This window comes from Ipomoea triloba, chromosome 11 (assembly GCF_003576645.1).
Source record: "Ipomoea triloba cultivar NCNSP0323 chromosome 11, ASM357664v1".
NCBI lineage: Eukaryota > Viridiplantae > Streptophyta > Magnoliopsida > Solanales > Convolvulaceae > Ipomoea > Ipomoea triloba.
In genome coordinates, this window is record NC_044926.1 from 24,364,240 (window position 1) to 24,391,341 (window position 27,102).

Here is a 27,102-nt window from a genome sequence, read left to right on the forward strand (position 1 = left end):
GAAGTAGAAACCAAAATATATAACAGAGTAGTCACCAGCCTGCAAAATTTGTCTTCAAACAATTTCTCCTTCACCTCTCTCTTCCTCCTCTTCACATTCTGTCTCAGATGTTTACTCTTTCAGGCTGGAAACAGTGAAACAGACAGCAGGTAGCTAGATAGGTAAGGAAATATATAGACAAATTGTACCTACAGTTGCGACCACAAAATAATTAAACTCAGGCGGGGTGCATGGATGGTGAACAAACCATTTATAAGCAAATAGACATTCATATATAGAGAAGAATGAGAGAAAATTAAAGAGATAATGATTATTCATTGCAGTGCAGAGCAGAGCAGAGCAGCTATATTGCAACCATCATATCTTATATCTACAAACTAATTCCCCAGTAGCTAAATCTGTACAAACTTCACCTCACTTAAGAAACAAACAAAACAGATTTCTAAGAACGAATTGCCCGCAGAGACCATTTCAGCTCACCGATATGCCCATTAAAAATTTGTCATTTCTTCCAACAATTTCTCCACGCCTTCCTATATATATTTCCAAAAAGGGAAAGCAATAAGCTTAATTAATCCATTTTTCTTTAATTTGAGACAAAAAACACCAAAATAAACACTAGTTATATGTGCTCATACAACATACCTACATATTGCTATTCATTCATCACTCTCTTCCTCCTCCATCCACATAAACCATGAACTCTGGAAACAATAAATTCAGTAAAAAGAAAAGCCGAACACACAATAGTTAGATATATAGGAAAGGAAATATGAGATAGAGAAATTAAAAAGGAGATAGAAGTGAGAGAAAACAAAAGATGATTATCCATTGCAACCATCAGCCATCAAAAATTCAAGTAGTATGCAGTGCATGTTAAATGGTGAGAGATATATCATAGGGATAGAAAGAGACCTTAATATTTTCAAAACGAACAAAGAGGGCATCATTTCCATAGTTGTTGTTTTGCTCTTCTTGAATCCACTTTGCAGAAGCCACAAGGGAATACCTACATTTGCGTATCTGAATCAATGCTAGAGTGGTGATATCGGGTAAAACCACGAGGGATTTCTTTCAACCGATAGCACTCACTTATCTCTAAACATTCGAGCATAGGGAAATGGTCACCCACAGCATTCCAACATCGGAAATTTATTTTTTTAATTACCAACCTCTTCAATCGATGGAACCCTCCATCAGATGTCTCCCACTCTGGGCCTTCACAAGCATCTATCAATTTTAGAACCTCCAGATTAGGCAACATACTAATAGCGCTCAGCTCACTCCACTGCAAATTAGACTTCAACACGCTGAGCTTCTTAAGATTTGGTAAACTAGTTACCCATGGGATGCTACACGTAACAAGGTTGACACCCATCCACCTTCTGATGCTTAGTTTCTCAAGCTGCTCCAAGTGCACAAAATTATAAAAACAATCTAGACTATTAACATAGTATCCACAATCAACCCCCAATGTTTTTAAATTCGGAACCACTATAAACAGATCCTTTGTACATAACTTAGAGTCCAACCAAGATATATTCTCTAAGTTTCTATAAACAACCGACAGAGTTTCTAATGAACAAATTCTTCCAATGCAAAAATTCCTTAATAGTGGTATTTTCCAAATTCTAGATGACTCAGAGGAATACAATATACCACCACCCCCACTAACAATAAAAGTTTGCATATTATTCCAATGCTCTAAGAGTTTTACATCCAAAGTGCCATTTGTATACAAAGCTAAGTATCTCAAATGAACGAGATTTGCAAACACGTTTAGTGCATTTTCTACATTGGAAATTCTACTTCTCAAGTCTACTACTCTTAGTAGTTTTAAGTGTGAAAATAGACGTTTCACATCTGCATTCCAAAAATAGTAAAGATGAGTTAAGTGAAAGGAATGAGATTTGTGAAAGCACTCATCTTCAAACCTGAACATTATTTCATTATAGAAAGATTCTGATGTATGACTTATCCAACGACATGGTTTTTTAACTCCATTAACACTCAAGAGATTTTCAAGTCTAGCTTCTCTCAAGCACAAATCTCGCAACAGATCATGAATCCTTATTCTCTTCATTTCCCCATTGTAGCTCTGTTTGCTAACTATAACAAGACTTCTGTCAACAAGATCTTGCAAGCATTCCATAGCTACTTTCTCCAAATTCACATGCTTCATAGTGCTCAAAAGTCCCTCTGCTGCCCACAACCTAACCAACTTTTTCACGGATATCTCATAGTCTTCTTTAAAAATTCCAAAATATAGAAAACAGGCTTTTAAGTAATGTGGTAATTGGTTGTAACTCAAATATAATACTCTTGAACATGCTTCATTAGAATCACCAATTACACTTTCTGCAACATTCTTCCACTTTTCCGCCTTCTCCTCTATCTTGGAGAGAAGACTAGCTACTAAAGTAATAGCTAGAGGTAATCCTTTACATTTCTTCACTATGTCTCTACCAATTTGCTCAAACACCATAGGGAATTCAGTTTTACCAAAGACTTTGCAGTAGAGATTCCAACTTTCATTAGCATCTAAGAAAGGCATGTTAAGAGGAGAGTTACCTGAGCTAGCATATTCTGCCACCTCTTTGAGTCGAGAGGTCAATAGTATACCACTTCCATTATTATCATCTGGAAGGCATCTTTGCACATTATCCCAAGCAGTAGTGCTCCATATATCATCCATCACTATCAAATATCTCTGGTCCTTCAAGTGTTTACGCAGCGTTCAGCCAATTGGTCTTGGCCATCTCTTGATGCTGTTGCAGTAACACAACTAAGAAGACATCGGAGCATTTGTTCTAGGTTATACTCTTGAGATACAGTAACCCATGCTCGCTTGTCGAAATAAGAAGTAATTGATGGATGTTGATAAAGTTTGTGTGCTAAAGTGGTCTTGCCTATTCCTCCCATGCCAACAATGGAAACAACTTGTCTCCCCTTAGTTGATTGTTGCGTGAACTGATCCAATATCGTCAAGAACACCTTGTCGCATCCGACCATTTTACCATCAAACTTTGATGGGTTTTTGGAAAAGTTACTCACAATAATTTTCTTATGTAATAGATGATGCAGTGATGATCCTCTTCGTCGGATCCAACCAAGTAGTGAAACCTTTGCAAGCTGGTACTCTGTTTGAATCCTAATCAACTCATTCCTGTGGTAATCAGTTTGTTTTTGTGCTTCATTGAAGATTTCATGAAGCCTGAGCATGCAAGCTGCTATATGAAGACTATCCGTCCGTCTGGCCCTTTGCTAGATAAATGGGAGTCAACTCCATCTCAATCCTTTCTTCCGCTTTGAAGGATGCATCTCTGATCTGCGCCTCTAAATCTTTCATCGCCGCATCATGACAGGCGATCTCCAATTTCTCAAGACTTTGTTGCAGCAAGCCCAGATTTTGATGTAGAGAAACTATCTTTTGTTTGAGTTGAGCCACCTCTCTGAGCCGAGAAGTCAATAATGGTATACTATGACCCCAAGCAAGCTGCTGCTTCCCATAAAGCCTGGGGAGGCAAGCCTTTATACAAAGAAGACGCTTTGATGATGCTCCTTCATCCAACTCCATCTCGAGAATTTGTTGCAGCAAGCCAAGATTTTCATTGACATACTCTCTGATCTGTGCCTCTAACTCTTCAACAGGAAAGGGTGGTTGTGATTCCAAGAAATTTAGAGAAAGTGTTTCCATAAGCGAAGTTACAGCAGCATAAGCCATTTAATTTTGCCTCTGTCTGTCGATCAGATTACAACTGGATAGGAAGAATTACAAAGAAATCAAATATTTTTTTGTTACAAGAAATGGCCCCAAACGCATCTGATTTCCAAGCTAGCGGGAGTCCAAACTGGCGGGCGGCGACTCCAATGTAAACAAGAATTCGTTGGTGTGATTTGACATGCTTTGAATTTTGATTTTTCAATTTAATGAAAAACATTATATGTACTCCTACTTTTTACTCCCTTTCAAATTTTTGAAGTAGACACTTTTCTGGGACTCACCTGGTGAATATGTCAAATTCTTATTTGTCACATATAGAATAAAAATGATGAAGTACAATTTGAGAGTATATATAGTAGAACTCCAATTTAACAGGGCAATAATGTTTACCTTCCCCCAATCAAATTTAAATACAAGTGGGATTAAATTTTTTGGAAGTACATGAAGTATTATTTTTCAAACATAATTGCGGTTTTGTCCCTATATTATAGGACAAACGTACGTGAGTCTACTTTTTTTTGAAAACCGTGTGTCTACTTCTTAATTATCATAATTTATAAACTTAGCTCTTTATTAGTCACAAATATAATTTAGTTTGTTGTTCAAAAATATATTAGAAACCACAACAGTAACTTTCATATGCCACTATGATATAAATAATTATTATATCTAATTACTATTCCCGCCCGTACATTGCACTGAATGGTTTTGTTATAATATTTTAACAATATTTGGATTGGTATACAATTATATAAATTATAACATCGAATATTATATAGCACAATTAATGAAATTGGTTGGATCGATTATGTTTTATGATGTTTTCCTTGCTAATTAGAGTAAATAATTGTCCAATTACCTGTGCGATGAACGGATAAATTTTTTATTATATATTTAGATAATAAAAATAAATATGAAATTATAAAAAATTCTAATATTGAATATGTATGTACATTTATTTAATTATAAAATTAGTGCAAAATTATTACGCAATCAATTGAATAATATATGACTTGTTTGTTTATAATTATCTTTAAAAGATCGATATCAAATATGACTTATATAATTATATTATTACTAAAATAAATATGGAAAAAAAAGAAGAAATAATTTAATTGTAATTATTATAAAAATAAATTCAACCACCAATGTTTAGCTTAATTACCATAATAATTATTAGACAATTATTAGTAGTCAATTACAGTAATATATGTGCAATTATACTTTTATGCCTTAACTATATATTCATTTTCACAGTATCGCATTTATAGTTTTTTTCTTTCTCCTCCATATTTGATTGAATTAATTGTAATTATTATTAAAAAAAAATCTAACAACCCATGTTTAATTAATTTTTTTAACGATTAAATAATTTAAAGTAGTTTTCACAAGGAAAGTCTAATTTCAGCTTCCTTTTAAAGTTTTCATGCTTCACAATGCTCAAAAATCCCTCTACCGCCCACAATTTATAGTTTTTTTCTTTCTCCTCCATATTTGATTGAATTAATTGTAATTATTATTAAAAAAAATCTAACAACCCATGTTTAATTAATTTTTTTAACATTTAAATAATTTAAAGTAGTTTTCACAAGGAAAGTCTAATTTCAGCTTCCTTTTAAAGTTTTCATGCTTCACAATGCTCAAAAATCCCTCTGCCGCCCACAACCTAACCAACTTCTTCACAGATATCTCATAGTCTTCTTCAAAAATTCCAAAAAAAAAAAAAAAAACATGCTTTTAAGTGGTGTGGTAATTGGTTTTAACTCAAATATAGTACTCTTGAACATGCTTCATTATAATAATCAATTACACTTTCTGCAACATTCTTCCACTTTTCAACCTTCTCCTATGTCTTGGAGAGAAGACTAGCTATTAAAGTAATAGCCAGAGGTAATTCTTTACATTTATTCGCTATGTCTCTACTAGGGATGCAAATGAGCCGAGCAGCTCGCGAACAGCTCAGTCAAAGCTCGGCTTGAGCTCGGTCAAATTCAAGCTTGAGCCAAGCTCGAGCGGCTCGTTTAACAATCCAGCTGAGCTCGAGCTCTAATATCTTAGGCTCCTAGCTTGTTGATTCCAAAAAGATTAATTAGGGTCTCTTCCTATCCCTCTGTCCATTTCACATTTCAACTTTTGGTGGAGGGTAGGCCCGGGGAACTTGTTTGAAGTCAAACCTGAAGCCCTCTTCATTCAAGTAACAAACCATATATGGATTATTATGATGGAAGATTTTAGAAAGGCAAACGGACTACTTAATCTGATTGAACCTTATGGCTGATTTTTATTTTAATTTTTTGTGGCAAAAAAAAGCGTAGTCACTATCCGAGAGTGTGTACTAGGTAATCCTGTCTTGTGACCGTAATTAGTAAAGGAGCACAATGAAGTAAACAAACTTAAGTTGCCCATAACTTACCGGCGGTTCAAACTAAGAAGGTAAGCAAGCTGCTCACATTAAGAGCAAAACTTGCAATCTTGTGATACCATGTCAATAAACTGACTAACTTGACTAGGATTATCCGTTATGGCTGATCTTCTCGTTATGCTGTGGTAGTACTAGACATTTTTGAATCTGCATAAGGGCTTTGTGGATGCTTTGGTGGATTCGACAGAGAAGTTGGTTGAATACTCTGTTGGCCTTTTGCAAACATATCTAGATCTCTACTTACTCATAACTGCATTGGAGCATTAACTGAAATAGTCCAAACTCCATTATGTTTGGGACTATAAGAAATATTACATTTCTCAAATGAGTTTCACTTAAGTGAAAAATTATTTTCTAATTCCTTTTAATAAGGCAAAAAATATATTATATTTAGATAAAATAATGAATTTGGAAATGCTTTTTACAACTTGGGAAAATAGTACATGTACTCACATTTCTTACTCCAAATTAAGCTTCTACTCCCTTTCACAAATTTTTAATGTAGACACTTATCATGGGCCCACATGATGAAAACATCCAATCCTTATTTGCTACATAATGGAGTAAAACTGTAAAAGTGAGGGAGTAGAATTTGGTTATATGTAGTAGAACTCTACGAATTATATGGTTTCGTATTCCAATTATTTAAAGAGTAATTCTACATGTACTCCCAATTTGTACTCCTATTTTATACTCCCTATGATTTGGCATGCTTTGATTGCTCAATTTAGTAGGGGAACCATGATATTTATCCATTCATTTTTTCTTCATCTAATCAAATTTGAAGACAAATGAGAGTAAAAATTGGGAGTAAGGTTTTGGAAGTACATCAAGTATTTTTCTTATTTAAATGTTTGGTTGGTTAAGGACTTGAAAAGAAATATGACAAAAATACCCTTGCTCAAAATTAAACAACAAATAATATTTATTTGTATATAAATTTAAATTGATATAGAATAACCACACATAAGAGTAGTTGTGGTATCTAATACCTTTAGCTATTATTAATGACAAGAATAGCTAATACTATGGGCCCGGTCATAGAAATTATTATTCTCGTTAGAGAGGAATAGTGAACTCCATGGAATTGTATTATGAGGTATAAAAGCTAATCAAAAGTCAGAATAAACATATTTATATGGCTGCATATATACAACTGCACTTTACTACACAAATAAATAACATATGAGACTTGAGAGGAAGAAAAACTACTCAAGAAAACCATGCAAGGCTTTGTATAGAGACTCCAAACTTATCTGTGTTTAAGAATGAGTAAATTGTGGCTAAGAAGAAAAAAACAGTGAAAGGTTAAGTTAGATTAACTGTACAACTTCACTTGGCAACCCAAAAAAAAAAAATAAAAAGAGTTCAGACTTGAGATGGAGTAGTTCAGCTTTGATCCTGCAAACTGCAATGCTATGGCAGCACCTAAAATATATAATAGTATGATGTGGGTGATATATTAGAGGGCCCGGATAGAAAGAGACCCATATATTTTTGGAACGAACAAGGAGGGCATCATTTTCATAGTTGTGTTGCTCATCTTAAATTCACTTTGCAAAAGCCACAAGCTAGGGACTACCTACATTTGCTAACTGAATCCCATCACTCCTTTTTGTTGAAAAAAAAAAAAAAAAAGCCTTCGAGGCTTATAACTGCAAATTTAGGGGTTTGGTTCTCCATTTTAGCGCCGGGAGGTATACATAGGCGCCAACAGCTTAAAAGGACAAATTTGCCCCTGACTTTGACATAGACTTTAACGAAAAATGTAACAGATGACTAATAATTTAGATAAGATTTTAAACAGAGAACCTTTACAATTAAATCGCAATAGTCAAGAGACCCCGCTAGTGTAATATCTTTTAATTATCACATCAATCATTTCTGCATTGCTAGGTTTCTTCCCCGTCGGCTCTTTACTCGATCTAACAAATTCCCCATCAAAAGTCTCAAGTATCTTGTAGAGCAAAAGATTACGGCCCTGTTTGGTAAATGGTTGTTAGCTGTTTGGGTTAGAAGATATGATTTGTTGATAACATTAGCTGATTGTAGAAAGTTGGTTGGTAAATTAGCTATTAGCTGATAGCTGTTTGGTATAATTTCTTTTCTCAAAAAGCTAATTGAAAAGGCTGCTTTGAGTAGCCTTTTCAATTTTAGTATTTTGGAATTATAAAATGCTTATTAACCAAACAACTAATAGTGATCAAATAAGCCAAAATTGGCTGATAGGCTAATTATTTACCAAACATGGCCTACAATGTAAAGAATAAAGTCATATGTGGAAATTAGCTAAGGTTTGGAGCCAAGGTTTTAGCTAAGGTTCTAGCTAGGTTCTAGCTAAGCTTTTAGCTAAGGTTTTAGCTAAGGCTTAAGCTAAGGAATTAAAGAATTGTGTCAGGAAGTAGATTTGCATTAAATGTTTGTAGGAATTGTAAATCTCAATGCACACAATTCTAGACACAAATCTAAGGCTAATATTCACTTAGGTTTGCTATAAATAGGCAATTCATTTTCATTGTAAATCATCCATCTTAGATAGAAATTCGTAGCATAGCAAAGTATCTTTATCAGAGAGATAGATAGTTATATTTGTAACTCCTGTTGTAATATCCTTTTGCCAATACAGAAAATTCTTCTTCAAATTGCATTATTGTGTGTATGATTTATTCTAAATCTTACACTAGAAATATTCTCATTATTTCCAACCCAAGTTGCTATTGTAATTAGGTGTTGTGAACCCGTATCGATCCTAACAAGTGGTATCAGAGCCCCAGGTTGGTTCATAGATATATTGTTCAACATTTGAATTAAGAACACCATTTACAATGGCATCAAAGTATGAGATTGAAAAGTTCAATGGGAACAATTTCTCATTGTGGAAAATGAGAATAAAAGCAATTCTCAGCTGGAAAGATAACTGCGTAGCAGCAATTGGAGAAAGACCGGCCGATTTCACTGACGATGCGAAGTGGACAGAAATGGATAGCAACGCTCTTGCCAATCTTCACTTAGCACTTGCTGATGAAGTATTGTCAAGTGTGGCAGAAAAAGGTACGGCAAAAGAAATATGGGATACTCTCATAAAGTTGTATGAGGCCAAATCACTACACAACAAGATCTTCTTGAAGAGGAAGCTCTACACTCTCAGGATGATGGAGACATCCTCAATAACTGAGCACATCAACACTCTCAACACTCTATTTTCACAACTCTCGGCTTTGAGTTATAAAATAGAAGTGAATGAACGTGCTGAAATTTTACTCCAAAGTCTACCGGATTCATATGATCAACTCATTATCAATCTAGTCAACAACAAGGAGGTACTTGTCTTCGATGATATTGCAGCTGCAGTTCTTGAAGAAGAAATTCGGCGTAAAAACAACGAAGATAAAGTTGGAATCTCACAACAAACTCAGGCGTTGACAGTGACAAGAGGAAGATCAACGAAGCCTGGCTCTAGTGGGAGTCAAAACCGAGGTAGATCAAAATCGAGGAGTAAAAAGAATGTCAAGTGTTTTCACTGTGGCAAAAAGGGGCACTATAAGAGTGATTGTTGGCAGCTCAAGAAGGATGCGGTCAAAGGCAAAAATCCTGAGACATCAACTGCTCAGGGTTGTGTTGTGAGTACATCGGATGGAGGCGAAGTTTTATTTGGTGAAGCAGCAACACTTGTTGATTCGTTGAAGGCAGGAAAAGTCTAGCCAATGTTTGGCTCATGGACTCGGGAGCAACATGGCATATGACTTCACGGAAAGAATGGTTTCATGAATATGAACCTGTCTCTGGAGGATCAGTGTTCATGGGAGATGATCATGCCTTAGAGATTGCTGGTATTGGTACTATTAAACTAAAAATGTTTGATGGTACGGTTCGCACCATCCAAGAGGTACGACACGTGAAAGGCCTGAAGAAAAATCTATTGTCTCTAGGACAATTAGATAGCCGTGAATGTAATATTCACATTCAAGATGGGATCATCAAAGTAACCAAGGGCGCGCTTGTTGTGATGAAAGCTGAAAAGATAGCGGCAAATCTATACATGCTTAAAGGAGAAACACAACTACAAGGAGAATCATCAATTGCATCAGACAATCTGATAGAGGAATCAACGATGATGTGGCATCAAAAACTTGGCCACATGTCGGAACGAGGTCTAAAGATTCTTGCTGATCAACATCTTCTTCCAGGGCTAAAAAGGGTATCACTACCCTTTTATGAGCATTGTGTTACAAGTAAGCAGCATAGATTGAAGTTCGAAGGTTGTAAAGTAAGAAGCAAAGCTATCTTGGAGCTAATCCACTCCGATGTTTGGCAAGCACCAGTTACATCCCTAGGAGGTGCAAAATATTTTGTATCATTTATTGATGATTACTCCAGGAGATGTTGGGTGTATCCAATCAAGCGGAAGGCGGATGTATTTAAAGTTTTCAAAATCTTCAAAGCGCGTGTGGAACTTGAATCCGAGAAAAGGATCAAGTGTTTGAGGTCGGACAATAGAGGAGAATATACTAGCGTTGAATTTGATAAATTCTGTCTACAAGAAGGTATCAAACGGCAGTTCACGGTGGCATATACTCCACAACAAAATGGAGTGGCAGAGCGGATGAACAGAACCTTATTGGAAAGAACAAGGGCAATGTTGAGGACTGCAAATTTGGCACAAGTTAGAGAAAATGACTATTTTGTGACAGTCAGAGCGCTTTGTACTTGACAAAGAATCCAGCATTTCATTCCAAGATGAAACACATACGAGTTCAATATCACTTTGTTCGTGAAAAGGTGGAAGAAGGAAGTGTAGATATACAGAAAATCCATACTAAAGATAACCTAGCAGATATGTTAACAAAGCCTATTACCAACGATAAATTCGTATGGTGTAGAGGTCCTCAATTGGCCTAACAAGTATGCAAGCAGCAAGGAATTGGCAAAAAGGATGAAAATCCACATTGTGACTTTAAGTGGGAGATTTGTAAAGAATAAAGTCACATGTAGAAATTAGCTAAGGTTTGGAGCCAAGGTTTTAGCTAAGCTTTTAGCTAAGGTTTAGCTAAGGTTTTAGCTAAGGCTTAAGCTAAGGAATTAAAGAATTGTGTCAGTAGTAGATTTGCATTAAATGTTTGCAGGAATTGTAAATCTCAATGCACACAATTCTAGGCCCAAATAAGGCTAATATTCACTTGGGTTTGCTATAAATAGGCAATCCATTTTCATTGTAAATCATCCATCTCAGATAGAAATTCTTAGCATAGCAAAGTATCTTTAGCAGAGAGATAGAGAGTTATATTTGTAACTCCTGTTGTAATATCCTTTTGCCAATACAGTAAATGCTTCTTCGAATTGCATTATTGTGTGTATGATTTATTCTAAATCTTACACTAGAAATATTCTCATTATTTCCAACCCAAGTTGCTATTGTAATTAGGTGTTGTGAACCCGATCCTAACATACAACTGCTATTCCACAAAAAGGATCGGAGTGGCTAAGCTGCTGGGATTGAACACTATATATGTCATCCAGTACAAGAAAAGGGATGATAATAAAGGATTGTCTGGGCTGCTGGGATGATGCCCTATCTGCTATCTAGAAGGTAGATAGATTCAGCTTCCCATATATGGTAATAAATTCTTAATTGTCCATTAAAATTAAAACACCAAATTATACAGTTGCTACTACAAAATAATTAAACTCAGGCAGGCCGGGTGCATATATGGATGGTGAACAAACCACTTATAAGGAAAGAGACATTCATATATATATGAAGCAGATAGAGAAAAATGAGAGAAAATTAAAGAGATAATGATTATTCATTGCAGTGTAGAGCAGAGCAGCTATATTGCAACCATCATATCTACAAACTAATTCTCCAGCAGCAAAATCTGTACAAACTTCACTTCACTTCACTTAAGAAACAAAACAGATTTCTGAGACTTTAATTATTGAATAAATAAAAATTATTTTCCCATGCAATGGCAGAGCACCATCCATCAGATTTCTGAGAACGAATTGCCCGCACAGACCATTTCAGCTCACCGCTATGCACATTCTAAATTTGTCATTTCTTCCAACAATTTCTCTAGGCCTTCCTATATATGTTTCCAAAACGGGAAACCAATAAGCTTAATTCATCCATTTTTCTTTAATTTGAGACAAAAAAAAAAAAAAACACCAAAATAAACAGTAGTTATATGTGCTCATAAAACATACCTACATACTGCTATTCATTCATCACTCTCTTCCGCCTCAAACAAAAACTGCTGTAAAAAGAAAAGGTGAACACACAACAGTTAGATGGGTAAGGAAATATGTGATAGAGAAAAATGAGATGAAGTGAGAGAAAACAGATCATATAGATGATTATCCATTGCAACCATCAGCCATAAAAAATTCAAGTAGCATGAAGTGCATGTTAAATGGTGAGAGGTATATCAGAGGGATAGAAAGAGACCTTAATATTTTAGTAACGAACAAGGAGGGCATCATTTCCATAGTTGTTGTTTTGCTCTTCTTGAATCCACTTTGCAGAAGCCACAAGGGAATCCCTACATTTGCTTATCTGAATCAATGCTAGTGTGGTGATATCGGCAAAACCACAAGGGATTTCTTCCAACCTAGAGCAGTCACTTATTTCTAAAGATTCGAGCATAGGGAAATGGTCACCCATAGCATTCCAACATTCCAAAAATGTTTCTTTAATTACCAACCTCTTCAATCGATGGAACCCTCCATCAGATGTCTCCCACTTTCGGCCTTTACAAGCATCTATCAATTTTAGAACCTCCAGATTAGGCAACATACTAATAGCGCCCAGCTCACTCCACTGCAGATTAGACTTCAACAAGCTGAGCTTCTTAAGATTTGGTAAACTAGTTGCCCATGAGATGCTACACATAACAAGGTTGAGATCCACCAACTTTTTGATGCTTAGTTTCTCAAGCTGCTCCAAGTGCACAAAATTATAAAAACAATCTGGACTATTAGCATAATTTCCATCATCAACCCCCAATGTTTTTAAATTCGGAATCATTGTAAACAATTCCTTTGTACATAACTTAGAATCCAACCAAGATATATTCTCTAAGTTTCTACAAACAACCGGCGGAGTTTCTAATAAACAAATCGTTCTAATGCAAAAATTCCTTAATAGTGGCATTTTCCAAATTCCAGATAGCTCAGAGAAATACAATACAGCATCATCGTACCCAACAATCAAAGTTTGCATACCATTCCAATGCTCAAAGAACTTTCCATCTAAAGTGCCAGTCATATATAAAGCTAAGTATCTCAAATGAACAAGATTTGCAAGCACATTTAGGCATATAAGTCCGTCGTAATTATTATTTCTCATGTCTAGTACTCTTAGTAGTTTCATGTGTGGAAGTAGAAGTGGCATATAGTATCCCCAAGAATAGTCAAGATCATATAAGTGAAAGGAATGATATTTGTGAAAGAACTCATCTTCAGACCTGACTTTTCTATAGAAATCCCATATTGATGTAACACTTAACCAACGACAATGTTTTTGAACTCCATTGACATTCCAGAGATTTTCATGTCTAGCTTCTCTCAAACACAAATCTCGCAATAGATCATGGATCCTTATTCTCTTCATTTCCCCATTGTAGCTATGTTTGCTAACTATAACAAGACTTCTATCGACAAGATCTTGCAAGCATTCCCTAGCCACTTTCTCCAAATTCAAAAATCCCTCTGCCGACCACAACCTAACTAACTCCTTCACAGAGATCTCATAGTCTTCTTTAAAAATTACAAAATATAGAAAACAAGCTTTTAAGTGGTGTGGTAATTGATTGTAACTCAAATATAGTATTCTGGAACATGCATCACTAGAATCACCCATTACACTTTTTGCAACATTCTTCCACTTTTCCTCTTCCTCTTCCATCTTGGAGAGAAGACTAGCTACTATAGTAATAGCTAGTGGTAATCCTTTACATTTATTCACTATGTCTCTACCAATTTGCTCAAACTTTGAAGGAAATTCTATTTTACCAAACACTTTGCAATAGAGACTCCAACTTTCATCGGCATCTAAGAAAGGCATGTTAGTGATAGAGTTACCTGAACTGCTAGCATATTCAGCCACCTCATTGAGTCGAGAAGTCAATAGTATACAACTTCCTTTATTATCATCTGGAAAACATCTTTGAACACTATCCCAAGCAGTAATGTTCCATATATCATCAATCACTATCAAATATCTTTGACCTTTCAAACATTTATACAGCATTTCTTGGTAGTTGTCAATGCTCTGTTCATGGAGTTCATCTCTTGATGCTGCAATAACACAACCAACAAGGCATCGGAGCATTTGTTCCACGTTATACTCTTGGGATACAGTAATCCATGCTTGCTTGTCGAAATGAGAAGTAACTGATGGATGCTCATAAACTTTGTGTGCTAAAGTGGTCTTGCCTATTCCTCCCATGCCAACAATTGAAAGAACTTGTCTCCCCTTAGTTGTTCGTTGCGTGAGCAGCTGATCCAATATCTTCTGGAACAGTTTCTCGCATCCGACCATTCCCCCGTCAAACTTTGAAGCTTTTTTGGAAAAGTTACAATAATTTGCTTGTGTACTAGATCATGCTGTGATGATCCTTTGACATCAGTGAGTCTTTGGTTTTGTGATGAAGCTGCCTTTGCAAGCCTAATCAACTCATTCCTGTGGTAAACAGTCTGTTTTTGTGCTTCATTGAAGATTTGATGAAGCCTGAGCAGGCAAGCTGTTACATGAAGACGACTATCCTTTGATAGATAAATGGCACTCAACTCCATCTCAATCATTTCTTCCAATTTGAAGGATGCATTTCTGATCTGCGCCTCTAAATCTTTCATCACCCTCACCCTCGCATCATCATAGGGGATCTCCGATTTCTCAAGACTTTGTTGCAGCAAGCCCAAATTTTGATGGAGAGAAAGTATGTTTTGTTTGAGTTGAGCCATCTCCCTGAGGCGAGAAGTCAAAAGAATAGTATCCCAAGCAAGCTGCTGCTTTCCATAAACTTTTTCATTGGCATCTCTGATCTGCGCCTCTAAATCTTTCATCACCCTCACCCTCGCATCATCATAGGCGATCTCCGATTTCTCAAGACTTTCTTGAAGCAAGCCCAGATTTCGATGGAGAGAAACTATCTTTTGTTTGACTTCACCCACCTCACTGAGCCGAGAAGTCAAAAGTATAGTATCCCAAGCAAGCTGCTGCTTTCCATAAACTATCTTTTCATTGGCATCTAAATCTGCAAGCTGCTGCTGCAGCTTTTCACTTTTAATAAACTTCTTCTTCTTGGGGTAATAATCAGTCTGCTTTACTGCTTCATTATTGAAGATTCCATGAAGCCTGCAGGGGAGGCAAGCCTTTATAGAAGAAGACGCTTCGTCCTCTCTCATCTCAGCCTCTGCATCATCATTGCCAATCTCAAGAATTTGTTGCAGCAGGCCAAGATTTTCATTGCCAACTCTAATCTGCGCCTCTAAATCTTCAAGAGGCAAGCCTGGTTCTGATTGCAAGAAATGCCGAGAAAGTGTTTCCATAAGTGAAGTTACAGCAGCGTAAGCCATATGCGCCGGTCGATCAGAGCAGAACACGTACAACTCAGAAGAATTGCATAGATCGATCTTGTGCAATGTAAACCGGAGTTCATTGGTCAACGCCAGAGTTCAATAAACGTGATTTTAAAATTAGCGGTAAGTTGCCTAGCTTCTTTCTTTCTTGTCATAATTGCAATTTTAGCCCCAAAATTATAGGACAAGTGCAAGTGTAGTTCTTAATTATCATAATTTATAAATTTGGCTCTTAGTTAGACCTGAAATATATTGCCCCACCTTATGTATTAGTTCAAGCTAAAAAAAAAAAAAAAGAGTTAATTGCAAGGTGGACCCGAGTCCATGGCATAACAATCGAGTTTTGGGAATTGAACATCCAAAGCAAGATTCATACCACTTGATCAAATGCCCAATTGCATCTTACACAATTGTTATACCATGAACGAGGTACACCTTGCATTGTGGACTCTGATCCAAAATAACATCTAAATTGTTATACCATGAACTAGGGTCAACCTTGTATTGTGAATCCTTGTTCAAAATAACTTCTAGATTATGTGCATATAGTTAATATATTATGTGCATATAAATAAATTGAAAACACATAATATGTTAACTGCAGGTACATGATTTATTATTTGCAAGTACATAATTATGTAACTACTATAATTACCATATTATGTATCCGTTGCTGTTATTACAATTAATAAATGATGTATATTCAACTTATTTATATGGCGCATAATTTGTTAACTGAAGATATAATATATTAATCGTAGACACATAATCCGAATATTATTTTGGATTAGGACCTACGATAAAAGATAAACTTTAGTTCATGGTATAATTTACCTGCCCATCATACATACCCTATTTTATATTGTAATCTATTTAAGTCCAGAATAAGAGAAGGCCTCACCAAACTCACAAAAAATATCATATTGCCAGACATAAAATCAGTTGAGAATTTTCACCCAAAAAAAAAATTACAAAAAGTAGAGTTGAGATTTGAGATGAAGAAATTCAGCCCCTGCAGTGCTATGACAGCATCCATCAGATTCCTAGTCACCAACTTCCTCTGAAAAGCAGAGACCATATCAGCCAACTTCAATTAGATTAAGGGCTACAAAATTTGTCTTCAAACAAATTTTCCCTTAACCAAAAAATGAAAGCAAGCTAAGCTTGAGATAAAAACAGCAAAATAAAAAAGCTATGTGCACATACAAGTATACAACATACCTACCCTTATTCATTCATCACTCGATCTTTAGCTTCCTCCTTAATACTCATCTCATCCTTCATTGAACTTGTGTAAACTTTTAGGCTGCATGTAAACAACAAATTAAGTTAAAAGAAAAGGTGAACACATAGTTAGACAGGTAAGAGAACATCAGATGGAGAGAAATGAGAGAAAACATATATAAATTACAACCATTAGCCATGAATTCAAATATCACAAAATGTTTATACCATGCACACCCTCGAATAATGGCTACGAATTTTCCTTGTCACCCTAAATATATCATGAAACCCATGTGAAATGGTTAGAGATATATTAAAGGTATAGAAAGAGACCTTAATGTTTTTGGAACGAACAAGGTGGGCAACATTTCCATAGTTGTGTTGTTCATCTCGAATCCACCTTGCAGAAGCCAGAAGGGAATCCCAGCAATCGTTTAACTGAATCAATGCTAGTGTTGTGATATCTATAAAATCACTAGGGATCTCTTGCAACAAATTACAGCTCTCTATCCCTAGACATTCGAGCACAGGAAAATGGTCGCTTGTAGCATTCCAATGCTTGAGATTTGTGTACCCAATTACCCGAATATTTTCAGAATTCAGCCATAATCTTCAATCAGATTAATCCATTCTTTGTTAATTAGTGGGCTTCAGAATTTGTCTTCAAACCATTTCTCCTTCACATGATATTGAAAGCAAGCTTGAGACAACAACACCAAAATAAACAGCTGTGTGCATATATAACATGCCTACATACCGTTCTCTCTTTCTCCTCATCACTTTTTGAAGCTGGAATTCTGGAAACAATAAATTAAGTTTAAAAATAAAAAAAAAAAATATAGAAAGAAAGAAGGTGAACACACAAATAGATAGGTAAAGAGATAGAGAAAAATTAAATAATATCAAGTGAGAGGAAACAGATGATCATAGAATGCAGTATGTAGGATTGCAACCCTTGGTGAGTTGGTGAAGAATTCAAGTAGCATGAAATGTGAAGCGGTTAGAGGGATAGAAAGAGACCTACCCGAATATTTTCAGAATGAACAAGGAAGGAATTATTTCCATAGATAATAAGTTGCTCATCCTGAATCCACTTTGCAGAAGCCAGAAGCAAATCCCAACAATAGTTTAACCGAATCAATGCTAGTGTGGTGATATCAGCAAAAGCACTAGGGATTTCTTCCAACGAATAGCATTTGCTTATCTCTAAACATTCGAGCACAGGAAAATGGTCACCCGTAGCATTCCAATATTTGAGATGTGTGTTTCTAATTACCAATCTTTTTAATCGACGAAACCCACCCTCCGATGGCTCCCACTCTTGTCCTATCAAAGCATGTATCAATTTTAGAACCTCTAGATTCGGCAGCATACCAATAAGCCTCACATCACTCCATGGCAAACTAGTTCTGATGAAGCTGAGCTTCTTAAGCATTGGTAGAAAACTAGTTGCCCATAGGGAGCTGCTACACGGGATGCGTTTCAGATGCCAATCTCTTATGCTTAGTTTCTCAAGCTGCCCCAAATCCACAAAATTATTAAAACAATCTGGATTTGCAGAAGAGAATCTACCGTCAATCCCCAATTTTTTTAAATTCGGGATTCTTGTAAACAGATCCTTTGTACAATACGTCTGACCCAACCAAGATATAGTCTCTAACTTTCTATGAACCCCCTCCAGTGTTTCTAATGAACAAATTTGGTCTGCATAAAAATTTCTTAATTGTGGCATTTTCCAAATTTCAATTGCATGAGAGGAATCCAACTTGCCAAATCCCCGAACAATTAAGCTTTGCAAATTCGGAAGCTCAAAGAGCTTTAGTTTAAGAGAGCCAAAATTTCTCCGGATGGATAACCCTAAGTATCTCAAATGAACAAGATTTAGTACAATATCTCCATAAACGGGCAATGTAAGCTCCATGTCCACTACTCTTAGTAGTTTGAAGTGTGAAAATACACCAGCACTAAAAAAGTTAACACAGTGCAAGGAATGGAATTTGTCAAAGCAATCCACCGTGAAACATCCTGGTCTAATACTTGTCCAGCGGCAAGGTTTTGAAAATGAATGTTGTGATTTCCTCTTGTAAAATGGAAGTTTTTCAAGTCCAACAACATCATGGTAATCATTTCCAATGACATTCAAGAGATTCTCATGTCGAGCTTCTCTCAAACACAAGTCTCGTAAAAGATCATGTATCCTTATTGTCTTCATTTTGCCATTGTAACTCTGTCTACTAACTATAACAAGACTTCTATCAACAAGATCATTCAAGCATTCCATAGCCACTTCTTCCAGATTTTGATGTTTAACTGTCCCCAAAAATCCTTCTGCTGCCCACAGTTTAACCAACTTCTTCACTGGGATTTCATAATCTTCTGGAAAAACTCCAAAATATAGAAAGCAAGGTTTCAAGTTGTGTGGTAATTGGTTGTAACTTAACGATAGTATTCTTGAACACACCTCATTAGAATCACCATTTACCAATCTAGTTACATTTTCAGTAACATTCTTCCATTTTTCCACCTTCTCCTCTGTTCTAGAAAGAAGACTAGCTACTACAATAATAGCTAGAGGTAATCCTTTACATTTCTTCACTATGTCTCTACCAATCTCTTCAAACACACAAAGAAATTCTATTTTTCCAAACACTTTGCAATAGAGATTCCAACTTTCATCGACATCTAAGAAACGCATGTTAAGGGGAGAGTTACCTGAGCTAGCATATTCAACTACCTCTTTGAGACGAGAAGTCAGTAGTATACGGCTTCCATTATTATCATCTGGAAAGCATCTTTGCACACAATCCCACGCAGTAGTGCTCCATATATCATCCATCACTATCAAATATCTTTGACCCTTCAAGCATTTATACAGATTTTCTGCTAATTGGTCAAGATCATTTCTTTGTGCAAGGAGCACATTGCTCTGTTCATCGAGTTCATCACTTGGTGCCGCCGCAATAACGCAACCAATAAGGCATCGGAGCATTTGTCCAACGTTATACTCATGAGTTACAGTAACCCATGCTTGCTTGTCAAAATAAGAAGTAATTGATGGATCTTCATAAACTTTTTGAGCTAAGGTAGTCTTACCTATACCTCCCATGCCGACAATAGATACAACTTGTCTCTGCTTAGCTGATTGTAGCGTGAGCTGATCCAATATCTTCATGAACTCCTCCTCGCATCCCACCATTCTACTGTCAAACTTTGAAGAGATTTTGGAAAATTTACTCCCCGCATTGGTCTCCCATTCTAGATTACTCTGTGATGATGTTGAACCAAGAAATGAAACATTAGTGATTCTTTCTTTTTGCGCTGAAGCCTTTGCAAGCTGGTGTTCACTTGTAATCTTAATAAACTTCTTCTTGAGGTAATCAGTCTGTTTTACTGCTTCATTAAAGATTCCATCAAGCCTGAGGAGGGAAGCCCATATACGAAGACGCTTCGTCCAACCCTTTGCTTTATATATGATACTCAACTCCAGCTCAATCCTTTCTTCTGCTTTGAAGGATACATCTCTCATCTGTTTCTCCAAATCTTTCATGGCCACATCATCGTTGGCGATTTCAGATTTCTCAAGAATTTGTTGCAGAAAGCCAAGATTTTCGTGGAGAGGGGCCATCTTTTGTTTGTCTTCAAGAGGCAAGCGTGATTGTGATTGCAAGAAATGTAGAGAAAGTGTTTCCATAAGTGAAGTTACAGCAGCGTAAGCCATTTTTGCTCTCTCTCTAGATCAGATCGAGCAGAACTAATTAAGAAGAATTACAAAGAAATCAAAGTTTGATACAATGTAGACACAAATTCGTTTGTCAAACGTCAACTCATGAGTTTAGACTTTAGATAGAAATTGGTTTCTCAATTCCCATTAAGGATACGCGCATCTTTTCAGTAGGCCTCACTTGTAGATATATAATATTATAATATTACACCTACATATATTATTAAAAAGAAATTACGTGGTGTTTAGTTTTTAAATTTTTCTCAATTTTCTGGTGCATTATGGACGTTGGATCAAAACAACGGCATCTGATGTTTAAGCTTTAGCAGACTTCATAGCAGCTTTCCGTTTCTCATGTTTCAACACAAATTTTAATTTATTCTAGGTATAGGGTTCTTATGCTTACGGTACAGAATAGCGTAACATGATGAATAGAAACGCATAACACGAGATACATACACATGTTTTCTATTTTACTTATTCTCATATCTGATTTATGTAAATAATTTATATCGTATAGGCACATAATTTCATAATACAACACATAAATTCATAAAATAAGACACAATATATTTTGTGTTAGGAAAAATTATAATTTATGCCCCTCACAAAACGCGACATATATTGCTCTTCCCATGAATTATTAGTGGTATAAATGTGGTTATCCGCCGTTTTCCTAGTTCGAAGACTACATTTTTTTTCTTGTATTTTTCTTTCTTTGTTTGTTTTCCTTCTGTCGACAATAATGTTTTTTCTTCTTCCTAGTAGGGGAGGGGCAATATAAAGGGATGTCAATCGTGCCAGCCCTGCCGGGTTGTCGAGCTTATCAGATTCGGATTGTCGATTAATTATTATTTGAGTTAATACCACAAATGGTCCTCTGACTATTGGGGTAGTACTCCTTTTAGTCCTTGACTTTCAATTCGACCACAAATAGTCCTCTGACTTTCATTTTTTACCACAAATAGTCATCCATTAAAATTTCTGTTAAATAGGTGTTAAATCTAGGGATATTATCGTCAAATTGATATATATAATGGTCATAAAATAAAAATGTTTAGAATTTTTCACCAACAAGCATAATTGAAACAATTAACAAATATAAATACTCTTAAATAAAAAATAATGCACCTTATATCTCGTAATTATGTGTACAAAATAAAGATTTAATATTAGAGCTATCTATTTTAATTTAACCAGCCAACTGATTAAAATGGAAGAAATTTTTTTCAAAAATCTCGCTTCCATCATTTTCATGATTGTTCATACATGGCCGATTAATAGTTTTCACTATTCATGAATCGATCAAACATTTTGTTTCGGACATATATAACTGAAGGCCGCCACCATTGAATTAATAATATAATTAATCAATTACAAATTGCCAACATTAATCATGGATTTTTATTTAATTTGTTCATTTATGTAATTTGTCACGTCCAGCATTTTGTTTTTATATTTATTAACTTAATGTGTATTAATGTTTGAAATTAATTATGTTGTCATATAATTATCAAAAAGAAGTAATAATAATAATATTAATCAATTTGACGATATTACCCCTAAATTTAACACATATTTAACAAAAATTTTAATAGAGGACTATTTGTGGTAAAAAATAAAAGTCAGAGGATCATTTGTGGTCGAATTGAAAGTCGATGACTAAAAGGAGTACTAGCCCAATAGTTAGAGGACCATTTGTGGTATTAACTCTTATTATTTTATTCTCGGATTCGGGTTAGCCCTAACCCTAAACGTCGGGCTTGTCAGGCTTATCGGATGGGCTAGACTATTTGAACTAAAATCGAAAATGAATACTTACATTCGATAAAACGGGTCAAGTCGTCAACCGGATCCGAATTCGATAGAACGGGTCAACCGGATGAGCATTGACACTTCAAAATTTAAATCAAGAGATAAATGAATACTTGTATTTGAATATTCGATAGAACATTAGAAGTTAGAACAGGTCAACCGGATGAGCATTGAGCACATTAAAATTTAACAAATGCAATTGCAACGGTTCGATTTCGGTTCGGATTTAATTCGGTCCGATTTAAGACCCCCAAATTTTAACATTTCCTAGGCGACAAGGCGGTCAACAGGCGCCACAACTTAACTGGGCGTCGTAATAAATATGTATGAAACATCACATAACCTAAATTCAAAATCTAATATCTAAATATTAAATACCAACATAACACATTAACAATTCAAACAAATTAAAATAAAACATAAAAACTATAATTTTGATTCTAAAACTAAAAACTGGAATGAATTTCCAGAACTAGAACTGGAAATTCATTCCAGTAATTCACTTGAATGAATTTCCAGTAAAATTATATATATAATATAATATATATATATATATATATATATATATATATATATATATATATATATATATTATTTATAATATTTATTAATATTTATTTAAAATTTATTAATTTATATATTTATTAAAATTTTATTTAAAATGTACCTAGTGATAAAAAAAATATTAAAGATGAACTCACCTATAAATTCTATGTATGTTATGTTTCATATCACTTCTATAATAAAGAATAGTTTTCAATTGTTCGGGCTATCGGACTAGTCCATTTAATTTCGGGCTAGCCCTATCGGGCCATCGGACTTATCGGTTTCAAGCTCATCGGACTAAATTTTTTTATCGGGCTAGCCCTTTCGTTTTTGGTTTTGTCAGGCTAGCCCATCGGGTTCGAGCCTGATTGACGTCCGTAGCAATATATGTCATGTTTTGAAAATTAAGAGACAACATTTACCCCACTAATAATTCAAATGTGATATTGATAATTGACATATTTGTGAGGGTATAAATTATTATTTTCCCTATCTGTTTTTTATAATATCTCTAATTTATAATCCATATATTATTAATTAACTTTCACAAACAAAATTACTGTTATACAATATATAAATCGAATTAAAAAAAAAAAAAAAGGACACCATCTTGGATCCAATAATAAATTTTTAATCTAATCTCTGATAAACCGAACCGGAAATCCAGACCACCTAGTATAGCTTTGAGCAGAAAAAAATTCTATCATTAAAAGATTGGTAGCAGAGATGATAGACTGAGGGAGGAGGCATAATTGTAGGACAAACATACATATGCTTTAATTTGTTTGTACAAAACTAATTAATTTCCCAGCAACATCAAATCGATCAGTACAAACAAACAAACAAACTTGACTTAAGAAACAATCAAAACAGTTGAGACTTTAAATGAATAAATTCATTCTTTTCCCATGGCTGCAAAGCAGCATCCATTAGATTTCTGAGAAGCCCACAGAGACCATTTCGGCTCACCGCTAGCTATGCACATTCAAATTCTCTGGAAACAATAAATTCAGTAAAAAGAAAAGGAGAACACAGTTAGATAGATAAGGAAATATGAAATAGAAGTGAGAAAAAACAGATCAGATCAGATGATTATCCATTGCAACCACAGCCATGAAAAATTCAAGTAGTATGAAGTGCATGTTAAATGGTGAGAGATATATCAGAGCTGAGGGATAGAAAGAGACCATAATATTTTCTGAACGAACAAGGACATCATTTCCATAGTTGTTGTTTTGCTCTTCTTGAATCCACTTTGCAGAAGCCACAAGGGAATCCCTACATTTGCTTAACTGAATCAATGCTAGTGTGGTGATATCGGCAAAACCACGAGGGATTTCTTCCAACCAATGGCAATTACTTAATTCTAAACATTCGAGCACAGGAAAATGGTCACCCACAGCATTCCAATATTCGAGATTTGCGTTTTTAATTACCAACCTCTTCAATCGAGGAAACACTTCATCAGATAGCTCCCACTTTTTGCCTACGCAAGAATTTATCACTTTTAGAACCTCCAGATTAGGAAACATACTAATAAGGCTCAAGCTACTCCACCACATTATAGAACCCAAAAGGTTGAGCCTCTTAATATTTGGTAGAAGATTAGTTGCCCATGGGATGTTACCCTCAATTAGTCTTTGACACCTTCTGATGCTTAGTTTCTCAAGCTGCTTCAAGTTCTCAAAATTATAAAAACTATCTGGATTAATTACATTTAATCCAAAATCTATCCCCAATTTTTTTAAACTCGGAATCATCGTAAACAGATCATTTTTACATAACTTATGATCCAACCAAGATATATTTTCTAAATTTCTATGAACAACCGATGAGGTTTTTAATGAAAGAATTCTTCCAATGCAAAAATTCTTTAATCGTGGCATTTTCCAAATTCTAAATGACTCAGACGAATACAATGTAGCACCATCCCCACGAACAACAAAACTTTGCATATTCCAATTCTCAAAAAGCTTTACCTCAAAAGTCTGACATGTAGACAAAGCTAAGTATCTCAAATGAACAAGATTTGCAAGCACATTTAGTGCCATCCCTCCATAGAAATCATCACCTTCTATGTCTACTACTCTTAGTAGTTTCATGTGTGAAAATAGTCCAAATTCTGCACCTGAGTAACAACTGCCCAAGTGTAAAGAATGTGATTTCTCAAACCACTTAAACTTGACTTGATTCCTGAGAAATACTGGTCTAGTACTTACCCAACGACAAGGTTTTGAAAACTGGTGCGGCGATATGCTAGTATTAAATGGAAATTCTTGATCTCCAATAATGGCATTACTCAAGAGATTTTCATGTCTAGCTTCTCTCAAGCACAAATCTCGCAACATATCATGTATCTTTATTCTCTTCATTTTCCCATTGTAGCTATGTTTGCTAACTATAACAAGACTTCTATCAACAAGATCTTGCAAGCATTCAATGGCCACTTCCTCCATGTTCACATGCTTCATTGCCCTCAAAAATCCCTCCGCCGTCCACAACCTAACCAACTTCTTCACATGGATCTCATAGTCTTCTTGAAAAACTCCAAAATATAGAAAACAAGCTTTTAAGTGGTGTGGCAATTGATTGTAACTAAGATATAGTATTCTAGAACAAGCATCATCATTAGAATCATCAATTACACTTTTTGCAACAACATTCTTCCACTTTTCCTCGTCCTCCTCTGTCTTGGAGAGAAGACTAGCTACTACAGTAATAGCTAGAGGTAATCCTTCACATTTCTTTACTATGTCTCTACCAATTTTCTCAAACACTAAATGGAATTCAGTTTTACCAAACACTTTGCAGTAGAGATTCCAACTTTCATAGGCATCTAAGAAAGGCATGTTAAGAGGAGAGTTACCTGAGCTAGCATATCCTGCCACCTCTCCGAGTCGAGAAGTTAATAGTATACGGCTTCCATTATTATCATCTGGAAAGCATCTTTGCACACTATCCCAAGCAGTAGTGCTCCATATATCATCCATCACTATCAAATATCTCTGTCCCTTCAAGTGTTTACGCAGGCGTTCAGCTAATTGGTCTTGGTTGGTGCTTTGTTTATGGAGTTCATCTCGTGATGCTGCAGTAACACAACCAATAAGGCATCGGAGCATTTGTTCGTTGTTAAACTCTTGGGATACAGTAACCCATGCTCGCATGTCAAAATAAGATGTAATTGAGGGTTGTTCATAAACTTTGCGTGCTAAAGTGGTCTTGCCTATTCCTCCCATGCCAACAACCGAAACAACTTGTCTCCCCTTAGTTGTTTGTTGCGTGAGCAGCTGATCCATTACCTTCTCGAACAGCTTCTCGCATCCGACCATTCCACCGTCAAACTTTGAAGCTTTTTTGGAAAAGTTATTCACAATAATTTTCTTGTGTACTAGATGATGCTGTGATGATCCTTTGACAAGCTGTAGTCCTCTTCGTCGGATCCGAGCAAGGAGTGAAAGCTGGTATTCATGAGTTTGAATCCTAATCAACTCATTCCTGTGGTAATCAGTCTGTTTTTTGGCTTCTATGAAGATTTGATGAAGCCTACTGAGCAGGCAAGCTGTTAGATGAAGAAGACTCTGCTTTGCTAGAGAAATGGTAGTCAAATCTATCTCAATCCTTTCTTCCTTCAACCATACATCTCTGATCTCTGCCTCTAAATCTTTCATCGCCCCCGCAACATCAGATTTCTGAAGAATGTCCTTCAGCAAGCCAAGATTTTCTTGGAGAGAGACCATCTTTTGTTTGACTTCACCCTCCTCTCTGATCCGAGAAAGCGGCGAATGTCTAATATTCAAGATTTGATGAAACCTGAGCAGACAAGCTGTTACATGAAGAAGACTCTCTTTTGCTAGATAAATGGCAGTCAACTCCATCTCAATCCTTTGTTCCGCTTTGAAGGATGCATCTCTGATCTGCGCCTCTAAATCTTTCATCACCGCATCATCAAAGGGGATCTCAGATTTCTCAAGACTTTGTTGCAGAAAGCCCAGATTTTGATGGAGAGAAACTATCTTTTGTTTCACTTCACCCACCTTCCTGAGCCAATTAGTGATTCTTTCATTTTGTGAT

General features: G+C 35.6%; 1 protein-coding gene across 1 annotated transcript; it reads right to left on the reverse strand.

Moving 5' to 3' along the window:
* Positions 1–249: 249 nt before the first annotated feature.
* On the reverse strand, positions 250–26,791 carry LOC115996684 (putative late blight resistance protein homolog R1A-10). Its single transcript, XM_031236036.1, has 5 exons — positions 26,040–26,791; positions 1,173–2,713; positions 916–1,009; positions 646–704; positions 250–533 (listed from the first exon to the last, which is right to left on the reverse strand). Exons 1-4 carry the CDS (start codon positions 26,766–26,768, stop codon positions 660–662), a joined length of 2,409 nt encoding a protein of 802 aa, XP_031091896.1. The 5' UTR covers positions 26,769–26,791; the 3' UTR covers positions 250–533; positions 646–659.
* Positions 26,792–27,102: the final 311 nt, after the last annotated feature.